The sequence below is a fragment of the Chiloscyllium punctatum genome, chromosome 38 (assembly GCF_047496795.1).
Source record: "Chiloscyllium punctatum isolate Juve2018m chromosome 38, sChiPun1.3, whole genome shotgun sequence".
NCBI classification, from domain to species: domain Eukaryota; kingdom Metazoa; phylum Chordata; class Chondrichthyes; order Orectolobiformes; family Hemiscylliidae; genus Chiloscyllium; species Chiloscyllium punctatum.
Window position 1 is genome coordinate 43,325,828 of NC_092776.1, and position 19,084 is coordinate 43,344,911.

At 38.6% G+C, this 19,084-nt stretch overlaps 1 protein-coding gene across 5 annotated transcripts in view; it reads right to left on the minus strand.

Annotated features, from left to right (window-relative positions):
* Nucleotides 1–2,859: 2,859 nt before the first annotated feature.
* The window catches only part of cpeb3 (cytoplasmic polyadenylation element binding protein 3), a 118,887-nt gene continuing 102,662 nt past the window's right edge, over nucleotides 2,860–19,084 (minus strand). For all 5 annotated transcript variants that reach the window (XM_072557728.1, XM_072557725.1, XM_072557723.1 and 2 more), the window contains one exon: nucleotides 2,860–6,285. In XM_072557728.1, the coding sequence (XP_072413829.1) occupies nucleotides 6,058–6,285 (228 nt within the window). In that variant the 3' untranslated portion in view covers nucleotides 2,860–6,057. The remainder of the gene's footprint in view (nucleotides 6,286–19,084) is intronic.

Below are 19,084 nucleotides of genomic sequence, written 5' to 3' on the forward strand. Positions count from 1 at the left end.
CACTAACTTGGTTTTTTTTTGTTTTGATGAGATTAAAATAGGTTAATGAGGATGTTTGATGTGATGTGCTCAGACCTCCAAAAGTAATCACGTAATGGGCACTGTTAAACATCAGGGAATGAAAGAGACCGTACCACAACGGGTATAAAGTGCCTGAGTGACAGGAAACGGTATTGGTTAAGTTGACTTTTTTTTGTGCAGAGGAAGATAAATCATTGGCTTCCTCAGGGGTCAGTGTTAGGACCTCTTCTTTTCTTGACATAAAAGAGCAAATATTTGCAGGGCTATTGTTAAAAAAAAAGTGGGAGAAGTGAGACTAAATTAGTTGGTCTTGCATACAGTCAGCATGGAATGACAGGCTGACTGGCCTATCATGCTAAGCATGAAAAGTGATGACACAATTTTGTGCCAGATTGCAGTAGAAACATTAAAATATTATCAGTCAGTAATTCTAGTTAAAGATAGTTCTGTGGCAGATAAAAGTTCAAGAAAAGGAAAGAGAGTTTTGATAAAATAATTGGGGACAATGGAGAACTAAAACCACCATTTACATTTTATAAAGCTCAGAAAACAAGGGTTTTTTTTATATTAAATATTTTGGGCTGGAAAGTCAATTCAATAGCCGACGACATGGAAGCCATCTCGAGTTTTGATAATGCTGAATCCAAAACCAATATGCTTGACAACCTCCATAATGGGAACTCACATTTAAAAAACTTATGCTTAAAAAAAAATTGTGCAGCAAAATTCATACATGATTACAAATATAATATTTAAAAATATAAAATATATAATATATAAAATAATATAAAAAATTAAAGGACGAATGGATTATTTGGAATCATATTCATCTTAACTTTGTATTAAGCATAGTTTGGTAATGGTGGACAACTGACTAGAATGTCAAACTGACTTTAAGACAAATTATTGACTGAAGGAAATGACCACAGCTCAAGTCCTTCAGTTGGGCTTTTATTATGAATGACCCAATACAGTACAATTCAGTACAGGCAAAGTACATTTGTGCTATTTAATCACACTCAGACAAAAATCAACTTGTAACATTCTTCTCATTTTTCATTTACTATTGGAATTACTTACTCATAAGTGCTAGCCTTGGAATGAACTATTTTGTACTGATGCTCAAAGCTCAGCTTTTTATTTTAAGAAAGTGGGCAGGGATGTAGGAAGATTAAAAACAAAATCAAAAAGTTTTGATTCGATCATTTGGATGTTCTCTCCACCCTGCCCTCACTCCATCAGTCCCAAGTGTATGAAATTCACACCATACGTTAAATGAGCCTTTCCTTTTTGAAAGCCTTTAAACAAATAAAAGTACTACATTCTTCAGTAGTATATGTTAACATGATAAAGTAGAATAGGTCTAAAAGTCAAGAATATTTTGTTTTGTTGCTTAGTTATTGCTCAGCAAACAGAGTTATTTTTGGACATTACAGCACAAATAAATGTGATTTTTAAACAGCTATATTAATAGCTTTTATTCTATAATCTGCGAACATAAGTATGAAGTTTTACAAATTTATCATCTGCTACATGTAGATTACAGATGTCAAATGATAGCAAGGCATCTGCCATCTCACCAGGAATAGGTGCAAGGGAAGAAGATACAAAGAAAATGGCCTAGAGAAAGATAATGATTTGATCAAAAATCTTGCACAAGAGGGGAAAATTTGTGCAAAGCCAATTAAATGAATGAGATTTTAACAAAACTCAAAATATTTTCTAACAATTTCACTTTTTGCCAGAAATTATATTTTTCCATTGTGCTTATAGTTCATTATTTTGCAAATTTTGTTAAACTTGACATTTTGTGCTGAGTTGAACTGCTTTGAAATTTATATTTTTAATAAATTCCAAATGAAATTTCTATATAAATGAGTATTGCCTGTAGATGATGCTGCTTTGTAAGTTCGTGTGTTCATGGACCCAAAATTGTTTGCTTATGGAGGTTTTCAGCCAATTAAACTGCAAGAGACTTCTGTGATTTTAGTATCAGTTACAGATCATTCCAACACTCGTCAATGATCATGCAAAATCATGACAAATGTTACTGCTTCATACAACTAAGTTTAATAAGGTTTACTTGTTAGTACAGAAAAATTAAAGTCCAAACTACAAACTTAAGCATCGGTAAGCAGTAGCAGCATTGAGCTTCATGTTTAGTCACAGTACTGCAGTTCCGTACAAGCATTAGTCCAAGCCAAAATGTATATGCTGTGTAAGAGTACTAGCTAAACAATCTAGGAGAACAGTAAAAGATACATTTAAAATTAGTAGTTTGTTTAGAAACAAAGACATCCTAGCTTTGAACACTCTAAAAATGATGTTTTCCATTATTTAACAGCAAAGTTACAAATACTTGTACTGTATACCCCAATACAACTACATCCAGAAAAGTTTGGCTATATTATGTTTAATTAGTATTAGCACCTTAATGTTAAGTGAACTGACTCAATACTAAAAGTGGTGCATTAGCTATGAATTTTGTGCAAAAAAAAATTTGCAGAACTTTCACATTTACCTATATATCCGGCTAGCTACCCTTTTGGGGTATATAGTAATTGCTTGCATTTAAAATACTTGGTGGTATATTTTCAACACTGTAGCAGCTAACTGAGTCTGAGAGGAAAAGTTTGGTTAGTAACTATAAAGAAAGATCAGTGGATGTACAAAGCAGTACAAAAACTGGTTGCTACAAACAATCCAGCCTTCACAAAAAAAAAGGCATTTCCCATCTCCAAAAATCCATGCTTTATCACTCAGCAAGACAGATAGACTCCCCACATACAACTATGATTCGTTCCCCACACCAGCCCCCCTCCTCTCCCCCCCCCCGCCCACAATAGCACAACATTTTTTGTCTGCTCCATTCTGATCATTTTATTTCCCATTCATTCAATTACATCAATCACTCTACATTGTCAGCCGTGTCATTACCACACTACTGTAAACCACTTCAGCAAGTTAATACATGAAGCTTTGCATTTCAAAACTAGACACTTTAGTAACAATATTACAAATGTTTCAGCTCCAAAAATAACAAAACTGAAAATAAACTTTAAAGAATTAGCATCATAAAATTAATTTATTCCAAGTAAAAATACAAAATAATATTGGACATTGACCAGATATGAAAGTCTCTCCCAGAAATGACTATGGTCAGAAAAGCAGTCTGTAAAGAAAAATAACTAAAAAATGAAAAATATGTAAATATGTTTAAATCCTCTGGTTTTAGCAAAAATCTCTAAAAATAACAATGAATATTTGTATCAGTACAAAGGCTACATTGCTATTGAAAAAATACTAGCATGAAGAAAGGTACACATTTGACAGTAGAAAAATGATTTAGTGAATCACGATGTCTAAAGTTTGCAATGAAAATAAATCTTCAATAAAGATTTATGCTTTTGATTTTTTTTTTTTTACAAACAGTACAAACAGTATTGCACATTACAACAAAGAGTTGAGGTTAAGTTAGCCTTCAAAATTGACTAATTCAAGTCTCCAACTTCAAGAGAAGGCCACATATGGACCTGATGCACCAAGGGGCTCTTAGTCAAGTTACAATTTGAACACCTTAGAAATAACATTCTCAATCTGAAGGACCTCATTTATGCTCATTAATAAGTAAACAAATTGGGGCATGTTATAACTTAACATAAAAAGGATATTCATACAAAAATAACATGAACAGAAGAATTCTTTCACAATTCTGGTCAGTCGGTCTTAAAGGATTAATGATAAATACACAAATTAAGTGAAAAATATTTTAGTTTCACTTTCTAACAGCTTCCAGCACCAATGGAGATGTGTCTATCCCAAGCCGTTTCTTTTAATAACTATTTCTTTACATTCCAGCTTTTAAATTCATACATTAAACTATATAAGGGGAAAACGGTTTATAAATGTTCACTTTTCCACATTTAGGTAGATTCTTTTTAAAGTCTTGTACTGTAGCTAACTACAATTCTCCATATTAAAGTTATAAAGCTCTAGCTCCTTCAGTTTCCAAAAAAGCAAATAAGCATGAAAAAAATAAAATTACCCATCTGTTAAATCATTTCCTTGCAGAATTAAATTAATATATATTTTTAGAATAAACTTACTTAGAAAATATCAATTTCTTTCCTATATTTCAAAATTGAGGTATTGCAAAAGATCATGTCAGTCAGAAAGCACGCCTTAAAAAATCAGCTGACTGTTGAAAACTGTCCAGATACAAAAAGTAGTGCATAACAAATGTCTTATACAGATAATGAAAAAACATAGAAAAACATGCCTGGGCAAGAAAGCAATATCACAAAAAGCCCAGAAGTTAACCTCCAAAGGGATAATAAGCGATTTACCAGTAAAAAAGTAATTTCTTCTTCTTTTTCAAAAAAAATTCCATTTCAATGCCAATATTTGCAACTAAACACTGAAAAATAAACTAAAAAAAGAAAATAAAGACTTACTGGACACAAACAGGACATCACAACACACAAATGACTCAACAATTAGTATCAAATCTACTATGCGGTGTCATATCCAGTCAGATTGTCCCCAGAGCTGCTGAAGGTCACTGTGTACAAACCCCCCACTGTCGGTACACTTAGCCTGTGTTTGGTTGAAATCTGCAGCCCCACTGTACATGCTAAAAAATATCCACTAATTAGCAGATCTTATTAGAATTCAAGCTTTGCAGGATATAACCAGGGATTTGGGGAGTTTATTCTGAACCAGAAAGCAGACATCTCCATTTTGACTTTGTGCAGACAGTTCTTTAGCATTAGTTTCCTTTCCTAATGTGCCTACTTGTCAATCCGACAAATATATTGGTAGTGTATGAGCTCTTTGGTTTTCTGGACAAGGTCTGAAGCTATGTAAATGGTGCAAGCAGCAGAATTCTTTTTAAACTGAGCTCACTTTGTTAATACACTGGTTATGAAGCATCACTTACTTCTATGTCAGACATTACAACAGTTACTTTTATCACAGTACTATACATAATCACCTTAACTATATAAAAATTGCACAATAAGTGATCACCGCAGAGTACTTCACCTACCATCAACATAACTTCAAAATATCCTACATCTATATGTATTTGTGATATTTGTAATGCTTTTATGGACACAGATTCAAACTCCATAAGCATTTACATTAGAGGCATGCCTTCCTCCAGTCATTAGCCAATTCTCTCATACTGAAATTTTTTTCTGTAGCCTACATAGTTTTTTTTGTGCATTGGTGGGCAGGTTGTCAGCAGATATAAGAGACATGATACACAAATTTATTGCATGCAGCAACCTGGTTAAGTAAACATGCAGTCAAATCTACTGACCTTCCTCTGGAGCTATCTCCATGCTATACTGCATTTTATTTCCCAGCAGCATTATGCTCCACATTTATTTATAACCCTAGCCTGATAAAGTACTATGATATCTGCAATACCATTTATTTAGCAGCAAAAGCTATTGCAGCATACATTTACATAACACTAAGAAAGACCTAACCAAAAAAACCCCAGCAAAATCAAATTGAGCTTATGAGGTATTATTCTCGCAAGTCAAAATGGAGAGCAAAAAAGGCTTACTTTTAGGGTAATGGTATCTTAAATGATCCAAAATGTATAATTGCTGAATATCTGAGAAAAATGTTTTGCTACATATGCCACCTACAGTGTGTTACCTTTGGTAAGTCTTCTAGGGGCAAGTCTTAGTTTCTGAAAATAAGTGCATGCTCCTGTCATGGGAAACAGTTACATGAGCTGATGATAAATCAGCTATGACTCCTAAATTACAATGTAAAGTCCAATATTAAACACAACAAAAAAAGGTACCAAGCAGATGTTTGAGAGTCAAAGTGCAGATTCAGTACAATTATTCTGAAATTTTATATACCAGACAATCTTGGATGAGTTCAGTAATGTGACTTCAAAAAAAAACACAAAACAAACATTCATTATCTGAGGAAGAATGCACCAATTTCCAGAACCCTCTCAGCCCTGAGGCAGCGCTCTCCACTCCAGTATGTCTTGGTAGACTATAAGACGCTTCAGCTCCAGCGAAATGGAACATGACGTGGGCGATCACCTCCTTCCTTCACAAGAGGCTTGTGGAACTCCCTACCAGCACGTGAATGTATGCTTGCCCAGCAGTATTCACAGTAATACTGCAAACAGGTAACATTGGCACAGAAGAAAGGAGCAAACTTCCCACCACAACGGGCACCCTGGCATTCATCACACATCTGATCATCCAGGACATATGGCTTGACTTCCACCTGGATCAGAAAGAATTATTATTTTTTGCATGGCAAATAGTGAAAAATTTAGTCAACTTATGAAATCTAAACATTAAATATTGTCGCTAAACATGTTCATGTACATGTATTGTGTGACTTTTGAGTTTCCATTAGGAAAACAGGTAGTTCTTCTATAATGCAATGGTTGTGTTCTTGCGCAACCCGCATTACAGAAAAGTCGCGCTTTAGAAACAGCTCTTAATATTAAGCCAACACACATTTTAAGTGTTTGCACTTTATAAACAGTGTTACCAATTCGTGAATCACATTACAGCTAATTAGTGTTAACAAAATGCGCACTGCAGAACGACCTGTAAATTATTTTTACATTTGAAAAGCCCAAATTCCCAATCTGCAAAGCGAAGTTTCTAGAGACACGGCAGCATATGAGACGTCAATTTGTGTGCTGTATACTAACTGGGATATTCTTTCATAAATGTGATGTATGCACAAACCTGGATTAACATCCGGAAGTAACCAACTTTATTGGCATCAAGACACTTCTGGGCATCAAACTCCCCTACCTAAAAGAATACTTTGTACTCTTGCTACCTCCAAGATATGTTTAATGATAAGAACTGACTTGTCCTAGAAACATTCCCACTAGATAGTGTACTATTTCACCTGCATTTCTTTTAGATCTATCATCAGAAACAACACAAATAAGGAATGCTAAGAATCCATCTAAGGTGTGCGATGGTGGATATAACAACAATTTTATCAATTGTTCCCCAACTAATCTATAGGACTACTCTAGACCTGGGAAACAATTTACAGATTGGAAAAAGCCACTTTGAATGATATCAACATTAGGAAAAAAGATGCTTGAATAGTTTTAACAAAGATAGCATGCTTGCAAATTATACATGGACTTAACTCCTCCAAATATACAGAATTAATCCACACAGTAAAAGCATTGTGTAAAGGAGATCTCATCATGTTTAATGTGTGACACAAGGCTTAAAGGATATTATTAATTGCTGGGGTGAAGGCATACACCCACTAAAAGCTTCATATATTAGATTTCATACAACATTAGGTTCTTTACAACTCTGCTCAAAGATCCAATTTAGTCAATACCTGGAGGACAAAAACAGTGAAAGCAATAGTTGTACTGTACCACCAACTAGTGGAGTGTCTTCATTACAAAAGCACATTGTATTGCATACAAGATGTGGCATCCAATGGATGTAATTAATGAGATAAATTCAACAGTTTAATTATACTAATCAAAACACTTGCACCTTAAATCTGGAAATTTATATTTATTTTAATTCTGAAATATTCAGAGATAGATTTGTTTTACCATTGTCAACATGGGGGAGCGAGAGAGCGAGAGCGCGCGCGAGGGGGAGCGAGAGCGAGAGAGGGCGAGGGGGAGCGAGAGCGCGCGAGGGGGAGCGAGAGAGCGCGCGCGAGAGAGGGGGAGAGCGCGCGCGCGACGGGGAGCGAGAGAGAGAGCGCGCGCGAGGGGGAGCGAGAGAGAGAGAGCGCGCGCACGAGGGGGAGCGATAGAGAGAGCGCGCACGACGGAGAGAGAGCGCGCGCGCGCGAGGGGGAGAGAGACACACACAGAGAGAAACACAGACACTGCTTTTGCTGTTTCTGAATTCATGTGTCGCTGGACATCGGAGTGCATCTGGGAAAATTAATAAACAGTGAATTTCACAACTAATCTTGGAAGAACCGAAGTTCACAACACCGAATCAGATAAGTTAATTGTTGTGTTAGTTCTGTCCAAGAGAAAGGCTGTATTAGTGAGTACAGTGGGTTCTTTCTTGATTGTGTGTTTTTGGAGATAAGTTTCTTGATTAAACTTAAAATATAAGCCATAGCTATTAATTTAACCTGGTGCAGGGTTTTGTAGAGGAATAAGACGGTGTTATTTTCGGGGTCCGTAGATTGTGAAGGAGCAAAAATGGCCTTTGCAGTGATATGTACGTCATGTCAGATGTGGGAGTTGAAAGAGATTTTAAGGGTCACTGTGGATTATATCTGCCATAAATGCTGCTGGATGCGAATCTTATCAGATCGAGTGGATCGGGTGGAGAGACAGATAGAAGCGATGAGGAATTTGCAACAATAACAGTATGTGAAGGACAACAGTTATAGGAAGGGGCGGGGGGTGGGGGAGTCTCAGATACAGTCACATAGATGGGTTAACTCCAGGAAGGGTGAGAGAGGTCAGCACCTAGGGCAAGAGTCTTTTGTGGATATACCCATTTCAAACAGGCATGCTGTTTCGGAAAATGTAGGGGGTGATAGATTCTCAGGGGAACGTAGCATGAACAGCCAAGTTTCTGGTATTGAGACTGGCTCTAATGCAACAAGGGGTATGTTGGCTTCCAAGAGATCAATTGTGTTAGGGGATTCTGTAGTCCGAGGTACAGACAGACGTTTCTGTGGCCAGCAGAGAAAAAGCAGAATAATGTGTTGTTTCCCTGGTGCCAGGATCAAGGATGTCTCAGAGGGTGCAGAATGTTCTCACGGGGGAGAGGGGACAGCAAGAGGTCATTGTCCACATTGGAACCAACGATATAGGAAGTGAAAAGGTAGAGATTCTGAAGGGAGATGAGAGTGTTAGGCAGAAATTTAAAAAGGAGGTCCCCTCAAGGGTTGTAATATCTGGATTACTCCCAGTGCTACGAGCTAGTGAGGGCAGGAATAGGAAGATAGAGCAGATGAATGCATGGCTCAGGAGCTGGTGTATGGGAGAAGGATTCACATTTTTGGATCATTGGAATCTCCTTTGGTGTAGAAGGAGAACGGATTGCACCTAAATTGGAAGGTGACTAATATACTGGCAAGGAAATTTGCTAGAACTGCTTGGCAGGATTTAAACTAGTGAGGTGGGGTGGGGGTAACCCAGGGAGATAGTGAGAAAAGAGATCAATCTGAGACTGGTACAGTTGAGAACACAAGTGAGTCAAACAGTCAGGGCAGGCAGGGACAAGGTAGGACCAATAAATTAAACTGCATTTATTTCAATGCAAGGGGCCTAACAGGGAAGGCAGATGAACTCAGGGCATGGTTAGGAACATGGGACTGGGATATCATAGCAATTACAGAAACATGGCTCAGGGATGGGCAGCTTACTGTTCCAGGATACAAATGCTACAGGAAGGATAGAAAGGGAGGCAAGAGAGGAGGGGGAGTGGCATTTTTGAAAAGGGATAGCATTACACCTGTGCTGAGGGAAGATATTTCCAGAAATACATCCAGGGAAGTTATTTGGATGGAACTGAGAAATAAGAAAGGGATGATCACCTTATTGGGATTGTATTATAGACTTCCCAATAGTCAGAGGAAAATTGAGAAACAAACTTGTAAGGAGATCTCAGCTATCTGTAAGAATAATAGGGTAGTTATGGTAGAGGATTTTAACTTTCCAAACATCGACTGGGATAATTAAAGGTTTAGATGGAGAGGAATTTCTTAAATTCTTACAAGACAATTTTCTGATACAGTATGTGGATGTACCTACTAGAGAAGGTGCAAAACTTGACCTACTCTTGGGATATATGCAGGGCAGGTGACTGAGGTGTCAGTGGGGGAGCAATTTGAGGCCTGCGACCATAATTCTAGTTGTTTTAAAATAGTGATGGAAAAGGATAGACCAGATCTAAAAGTTGAAGTTCTAAATTGGAGAAAGGCCAATTTTGACGGTACTAGGCAAGTACTTTTGAAAGCTGATTGGGGGTAGATGTTCGCAGGTAAAGAGACGGCTGGAAAATGGGAAGCCTTCAGAGATGAGATAACAAGAATCCAAAGAAAGTATATTCCTGTCAGGGTGAAAAGGGAAGGCTGGTAGGTATAGGGAATGCTGGATGACTAAAGAAATTGAGGGTTTGGTTAAGAAAAAGGAGGCATATGTCAGGTATAGACAGGATAGATTGAGTGAATCCTTAAGAGTATTAAGGAAATAGGAGTATACTTAAGAGGGAAATCAGGAGGGCAAAAAGGGGACATGAGATAGCTTTGGTAAATAGAATTAAAGGAGAATCCAAAGGGTTTTTACAAATATATTAAGGACAAAAGGGTAACTAGGGAGAGAATAGGGCCCCTCAAAGATCAGCAAGGTGGCCTTTGTGTGGAGCCACAGAAAATGAGGGAGATACTAAATGAATATTTTGCATCAGTATTTACTGTGGAAAAGAATATGGAAGATATAGACTGTAAGGAGATAGATGGGCAGCACGGTGACACAGTGGTTAGCACTGCTGCCTCACAGCGCCAGAGACCCGGGTTCAATTCCCGCCTCAGGCGACTCTGTGTGGAGTTTGCACATTCTCCCCGTGTCTGCGTGGGTTTCCTCCGGGTGCTCCGGTTTCCTGCCACAGTCCAAAGATGTGCAGGCCAGGTGAATTGGCCATGCTAAATTAGCCATAGTGTTAGGTAAGGGGCAGATGTAGGGGTATGGGTGGGTTGCGCTTTGGCGGGGCGGTGTGGACTTGTTGGGCCAAAGGGCCTGTTTCCACACTAAGTAATCTAATCTAATGGTGACATTTTACAAAATGTCCAGATTACAGAGGAAGTGCTGGATGTCTTGAAACGGTTAAAGGTAGATAAATCCCCAGGACCTGATCAGGTGTACCTGAGAACTCTGAGAAGCTAGGGAAGAGATTACTGGGCCGCTTGCTGAGCTATAAATATCGATAATCACAGGTGAGGTGCCGGAAGACTGGAGGTTGGCAAACATGGTGCCACTGTTTAAGAAGGGCGGTAAAGACAAGCCAGGGAACTATAGACCGGTGAGCCTGACATCTGGTGGGCAGGTTGTTGGAGGGAATCCTGAGGGACAGGATGTACATGTATTTGGAAAGGCAAGGACTGATTCGGGGATAGTCAACATGACTTTGTGCATGGGAAATCATGTCTCACAAACTTGATTGAGTTTTTTTGAAGAAGTAACAAAGATGATTGATGAGGGCAGAGCAGTAGATGTGATCTGTATGGACTTCAGTAAGGCGTTCGACAAGGTTCCCCATGGGAGACTGATTAGCAAGGTTAGATCTCATGGAATACAGGGAGAACTAGCCATTTGGATACAGAACTGGCTCAAAGGTAGAAGACAGAGGGTGATAGTGGAGGGTTGTTTTTCAGACTGGAGGCCTGAGACCAGTAGAGTACCACAAGGATTGGTGCTGAGTCCTCTACTTTTTGTCATTTACACAAATGATTTGGATGCAAGCATAAGGAGGTACAGTTAGTAAGTTTGCAGATGACACCAAAATTGGAGGTGTAGTGGACAGCAAAGAGGATTACCTCAGATCACAACAGGATCTGGACCAGATGGGCCAATGGGCTGAGAAGTGGCAGATGGAGTTTAATTCGGATAAATGCGAGGTGCTGCATTTTGGGAAAGCATATCTTCGCAGGACGTATACACTTATTGGTAAGGTCCTAGGGAGTGTTGCTGAACAAAGAGACTTTGGATGCAGGTTCATAGCTCCTTGAAGGTGGAGTCGCAGGTAGATAGGATAGTGAAGATGACGTTTGGTATGCTTTCCTTTATTGGTCACAGGAGTTGGGAAGTCGTGTTGCAGCTGTACAGGACATTAGTTAGGCCACTGTTGGAATATTGCGTGCAATTCTGGTCTCCTTCCTATCGGAAAGCTGTTGTGAAACTTGAAAGGGGTCAGAAAAGATTTACAAGGATGTTGCCAGGGTTGGAGGATTTGAGCTACAGGGAGAGGCTGAACAGGCTGGGGCTGTTTTCCCTGGAGCGTCGGAGGCTGAGGGGTGACCTTATAGAGGTTTACAAAATTATGAGGGGCATGGATAGGATAAATAGACAAAGTCTTTTCCCTGGGATCAGGGAGTCCAGAACGTGAGGGCATAGGTTTAGGGTGAGTGGGGAAATATATAAAAGACACCTAAGGGGCAACTTTTTCACACTGAGGGTGGTAACATGCATGGAATGAGCTGCCAGAGGATGTGATGGAGGTTGTTACAATTGCAACATTTAAGAGGCATTTGGATGGGTATATGAATAGGAAGGGTTTAGAGGGATATGGGCTGGGTGCTGGCAGGTGGGCCTAGATTGGGTTGGAATATCTGGTCGTCATGGACGGGTTGGACCGAAGGGTCAGTTTCCATGCTATGATGAAATGAGTGATTGATTCAGAATGCTGCGTCTAATAAAGTTGGTGGGTCCAAAAATCCCATAGTTTTGGATCATCTCATTTGATTTAAAGCCAAAATTTGTAATCTGATGCTGCCAAATCTATCCGCTGCAGCAGTGAAGTACCAAAGATGCTGATAGCAACTACATTGTTGGACGTAAATTCAGCAATTGCAGGGGTATTACACTGCCTGGTGCCCAGAGGCTTAAGACCAATAACGTCCTAACAAGAGCTAGAGAGACCATCAGACTGTGTTACCACTTAGAAACGCAGTAGGACAATGTCATTTTACAAGCTGACTGAGGTGAAGTACATTACTCGATGTGTACAATTACTTGCCAAAAGATATTGGATGATAATAGCTAAGTTTTAGTTGAAGTATTGTGTGACAAAGTAGATTTCAAAATAAAATTAAAACAAATATTGCAGCCAGCAGCAAAGCAAGTGCGTTCACTACAAATCTTAAAAGGAAACTGTCCACACAGATCTAGCCACCTTTGGAGCACAGTCTTCCCCTTACCCTCTATCAGTTTGAATTTGGAGTCATCAATGAGATGTCTTGTGACAATAATGTAATACAACAAGCTAAACAGCCAAGCACATTGAGATACTGTCAGGCAGCAAACCAGGAATTTAACAACATTCCCTGTACTTAAGAGTCACAGAACAAAATAAATGATTGGGGAATACACAAAAATATATTTTTGATAAAAGCCAGAAATATCAAACTTCTAAATTTTTTAAAATGCCCCGTTCTGAGCAAGCAGAACTTACATCTCGTGGAAACATTGTATTAAAAGTAGGCGGATTGATGATGCAATCAGATATCAAAGTTCAACTTGTATCTTAGCTGGTAATTTTAGTAGAGAAGGAATTGCAGATTCCCATCAGTGCAATCTAATGTCAGAAAGAGTTGGCCCTGACCATGTTGTTGCACTTATTGGTCTAGAAAAAAAAACTGGATGTACCTCTGGACATCACCATCCACTCCAAAAAGAAAACTTATGCCTCTCCTCCCCAAATCCCAGTCACAACATTCTTCCAGAAATAACCATCCCACGACATATGCAAAAATCAAGGTTTAATCTCTTGCTTCCCAACAATATGCTCCCAACTACCAGTCAGCTAATTTCTTTTTTCCAGTTTTGGGTGGGCAACTGACCAGAAACATGAAAGTATGTCACATCAAACCATCGAAGTCAAGATGATTTACCTCTGAACAGATAGTGAGGACTGCCTTAGCCAAAGCTAATTTGAACCCGCAGTTAAATTCAGGGTTTAGGATTCAATAAGAGAACAATAAGCGCAACATTGGTCATTCTAAATTGCGTTTTTGCATTTTTTTACACAAATGGATACCAGGAATATCTGTTTAATACTTATTTTAAGCAATTGAGCAGGCAAACGTAAATAAATTGAGGTAGATCACTTCTGTCACAGAGAAGTTGCTTCTTTTTCACAAGGCATTAGCTCAATGGAAACATACAACTTCACGAGAATATCAATGTTCCAAATTATCAAAAAAAAATTAACTGGTCACATTGATTATTGCAAGTCAGAAAGGAACTGGCACATACTCCACCACGCATTTAGTGAATAAGTACTTTGGAAAGGACAAAACTGTCATCATATTCAACATCAATGTCCAGGTGAAAACTGGCTTTTTTTTTACATTTTCTCCTTCACAAATTTCTTGTTGCAAAATTTGATAGCAATTGTATGGTCAAGAAACACTGAACATGGCCATTCAAATTTGTTTCAGGTTTGAGAAAATATACCCTCAGCCAAGTGAGGAACTACAATAATTTAGGTATAACTTGCTTTAACTTTTAGATTGATAATGCAGTTTATAGTGAGCATCTGTTCAACGTAAAATTTAAAGAAAACTCATCAATATATACCCACAACTTGACTGAAAGAGGGATCCCACTCCACCTCTCAAAATTCCAACCTAATAGTTTAACAGAACCTTTTGAACAGAGAAGGCAAGAATAATCTAAATGAATGGTAGAACAGGCTCAAAAGACCTATTCCTGTTATTATTTTTCTTCAATTTGTAAACCCTGAATTCAGCTTCCCTGAATAGGGAGTATCTCAGCAATAAAACAAAACAGCATATGGAAATGCAAGAGCTAGTTCACGTGTTTGTTGTTATCTGCCACTACTTTTTCTATAAGCTCTTTGCTGGAAAAAAGTTCTGGCTATGTTGCTCACAGCAAGGTCAACAATGCTGCTGTCAATTCTCATCAAATACATATACTGGATTTTTACAGATGTCAACAGTCTGCTTTATAGTTTTTAAGTGAAGGATAACAACCTAGAAAAAGATTTATGGTACAGAAGGAGCCCATTCAGTTAGAGCCATCTGAGAAAGTGCAATCCAGTCTCCTCTCATTTTCCAGCTCTGGGTCCCTTCCTCCGTCAGCATCTGAAGTGAATATCCTAATGTTATTTTTAAATATTAAGAATGTTTCTGCCTCCACCAGGCAGAGAGTTCTAGATTTCAACCTTCCCACCTCTCATCCCCTCCAACATTTCTTCCAATTGTTTCTAACTCTGCGCTCCCTGCTTAGTGACCTCTTACCAGAAATAATCTATCCACACTGTCTAAAGCTCTCAATTTTGTATATCTCCATTAAGTCTCCCTTAAGCATCCTGTCATCCAAAAAAAAACCCAGCCTATATAATCATTTCTCGCAGCTAAAATTCACATACCAGGAAATATTACAAAAAAATCTTTCCAGAAACCTTCTCATGAGATCACATCCTTCTTGTAATGTGATGACCAGAACTGTATTGCAGTCAAAATAGGGTTTTATACAGTTCAAGCAGACCCTCCCAGCTCTTATATTTTAGATATCAGCCAATGAAGTGTCCTTCTGCCTTCCAATATGCCACCTTAATCACTTTATGTATCTATCCTGTAGCCTTCAAAAGCCCATGAACCCCCAAGATCCCCCTGTTCCTCTAATTCAGCTCAACAAAATACGGTATCTACATTTCTGTCCTTTGCTCTGTAACCTCTCTATTAACAGTATTAAACAATATTACCACATAAAAGATTTATACTATATATGATACAGTTTCTTGGATGCTATTGTTAAGAGCTGAATCGTATTCTTTTGAGATTATGTAGTTATGTAGAAACACACTGAATACATGCAAATTGATAAAGAAAACATTCGCGATAAATTTTCTGAATAAATCAATATTCTTGTCACTCTCAGCACATTTGTTTGCGACAAACTACATTTGAATCTCCATAAACGGATATAAGAAATATTAGGATTCACGAAGAGAAGCAGGCTAATGTTAAGATGATTAGTTTCTGACAGGTACAAAAATTACAGTACAGAAACTGCTAATACATCCAACAGAAACCTCAGTATCATAGAGTCAGAGTCCTACAGCACAGAGACAGGCACTTTGGCCGAAACTGGTCCATGCCAGTCAAAATGTCCATCCAGCTAACCCCATTTCCCTGCACTTGGCCCAAATCCTTCTAAACCTTTCATATCCACGTATTTGTCCAAATGCCTTTTAAAATGTTGTTAATACAACCACCTCTGCTGGCAGCTCTTTCCATACGTGTACCACCCTATGTAAAAAAAGTTTCCACTCCAACCTTAAACTGATGCTCTTGATTCCCCAACCCTGGCAAAAAGACTGAGCACATTCACCCTGTCCATGCCTCTCATGATCTTGTACACTTCTATAAGATCCCCTCTCAGTCTCCAATGTCTTAGAGAAAAAATTCTTAGCTTATTCAAACTCTCCCTATAACTCATACCCTTGAGTCCTGGCAACATCCTTGTAAATTTCTTCTGCATTCTTTCCAGCTTAATAACATCCTTCCTATAACAAGGTGACCAAAACAGAACACAATACTCCCAAGTGCAGCCTCACCAACATCCTGTACAACTGCAACTTAACTTCCCAATATGTATACTTAATGCTGTGACTGATGAAGGTCAGTGTGCCAACTGCCTTCTTCACTGCCCTGTCTACCTGTGACTCCACTTTCAGAGAACCGTGCACCTAAACTCCAAGATCCTTCAGTCCCACTACATTCCTTACAGCCATACCATTCACCATTAAACTCCTACCTTGATTTGACTTTCCAAAATGTAAGACCTCACACTTCTCTACATTAAACTCCATTTACTATTTCTCAGCCCTGTTCCCTAGCTGATCAAGGTCCTGCTGCAATTTCTGATAACCTTCCGCACTGTCCACAATACCTCCTATTTTACCATCATTTGCAAACTGCCTTGTACATTCTCATCCAAATCACTGATCTAGACAACAAAAAGCAATGGGCGCACTGACCCAGGCTCCAATCCAACAAGCATCCTTCCACTATTACCCTTTGCTTCCTACCATCAAGCCAATTGTGTATCCAATTTGCCAGCTCCTCCTGGATTCCATGCAATCTAACCTTCCAGAGCAGCCTACCGTGTAGAATCTCAAAGGCCTTGCTGAAATCCATATAGACTACGTCTACCCCCCCCACCCTCGTCAACCTTTCTGGTTACTTCAAAGAACTCAAACAAATTTGAGGTATGATCTCTCATGCACAAAGCCATGCTAACTATTCCTAATCAAATCCCTGTCATTCCAAATATGTGTATATCTTATCCCTCAGAATCTTCTCAAGTAACTTAGCTATCACAGATGTTGGGAACTATAGACCAGTCAGCCTATGTATTCCTTTACAGCCCTTCTTGAATAAAGCCACAACACTCGCTACCATCCAATCTTACGGGACATCATCCGTGGCTAACAGTGATGCAAAACTATCCGCCAGGGCTCCCACAATTTCTTCGAGATTCTTGCAGTGTTGTTGGCTATATCGGGTCAGGGCCAGGAGATTTATCCATCTTTATACATTCTAACACATCCAACACCACCTCTATTGTGATATGGACTGTCCTCAAGATATGACCACTAACTTCTCAAAGTTTCCAAGTCTTCATGTCTTTCTCCACAGTAAACATAGGAGAAATATGTATTGAGGACCATGACCATCTCCTGCAGTTCCACACATACATGCCTACTTTGGTCCTTGAGGGGCCCTATTCTCTCTCTAGTTATTCTTTTTACTTTAATATACTTAAAGTGCCTCTTTGGATTCACCCTAATCTTCCCAGCCAAGGCCATGTTCAGTAAACTCCTGTACACCTACATACCTGCAGGGAATCCCTTAATCCCAGCTGCCTGTACCTGTGCCAGTGCAGTGCACTTCACTTCATCTATCAACATAACAAGGGTAAGAAATGGCAGATGGTGGAATTTGAATTCAATAATCATCTGGAAATAAGAGTCTAATGATGACCGTGAAACCATTGTTAATTGTCAGGAAAAACCCATCTGGTTCACTAACATCCTTCAGCTATGGAAATCTGCCATCCTTACCTGGTCTGGCCTACAGATGACCCACAGCAATGTGCTTGACCCTTAATCGACCTCTGGACAATAAATGCTGGCCTAGCCAATGACATCCATACCCAGTGAACAAAAAAATAACCCTTACGTTCCTTTCTCTCTCCTATACTTCAGATAGCTTTCCTTAACGTGCAAATAAACAGATGCATTTCAGATTTAATACATAAATTGATAAACATAAGCAGTTATTGCAGGCTGTTTGACCTTTTTACAGAGAAATATCTGGAATATAGATCTATTTTAATAATTTGTTTTAAATTAGAATGGGTTCATGAAGGTTTAAAACTCTACTTTCATCTATATGTTGCAACCACTGAGACAAGGAGAAATGTTCATGAGTCAGACAATAAAGATGTGTTTCTACAATGACCGGGAGATAATTAATTTATTCTCATCTCATCTACACATTTAGTTTACAGTTTGACAAAGGATCATTGATCAGCAACATTCATTCAGCTTCTCTCCACAGATGCTGCTGAGAATTTCCAGCATTTTCTCTGAACTTTGCTGCTAACTTGCATATTAAACAGATCACCTCTGAGATAAAGCAGTTTTGGAGGTAAATCTAGTCTTGTCTCACTGAGATATTCACAGTATGTCTTCAGAAAGATCAGAGAAGTGGATGTGTAAAGAGTAGTTAGGATCATAAAAATCCTATTATTATATCCCTGGGTTACCTTACTGTCTGATGTTTCATTGCACAATATCAGCAATCTCATTAATGCAAAGAATGGAGCTGGTTATGGGAACAACCTGCACTGTCATTACCCAGACAAGCACATTCCAAACATTGCAATAACTTATATACCAGAAACAATTACAATTACCAGCTCCTTTACAATTGAATTCAAACACAGAGTATCCTGAATATGTTAATTAATATCATAATAGTTGTTGGAATACACACACAATAATTCTGGCTGAAGTAAAATATGGAGAAAAGGGGAGGCTGTGGAGGCATGTTCCAGAAAACAGTGAGATTCTGATCTGTAAGCATCTGTCATGCATGCAGCCTCACATGATCATATGTGCAAAGATGAGACAGATTCAAATCAAGTTTTTTTTAAAAAACAGTAGTAAAGTTCAATTTAAAACGTCTTTTGTGATAATCCAGAAAATTCTGCTCCTATATCAAATAAGCAGCAAAATTTACTTTTAAAGGACAAAAATAATATTTTGCTTGTATCTCTTGGTGAATTGTTAGCACT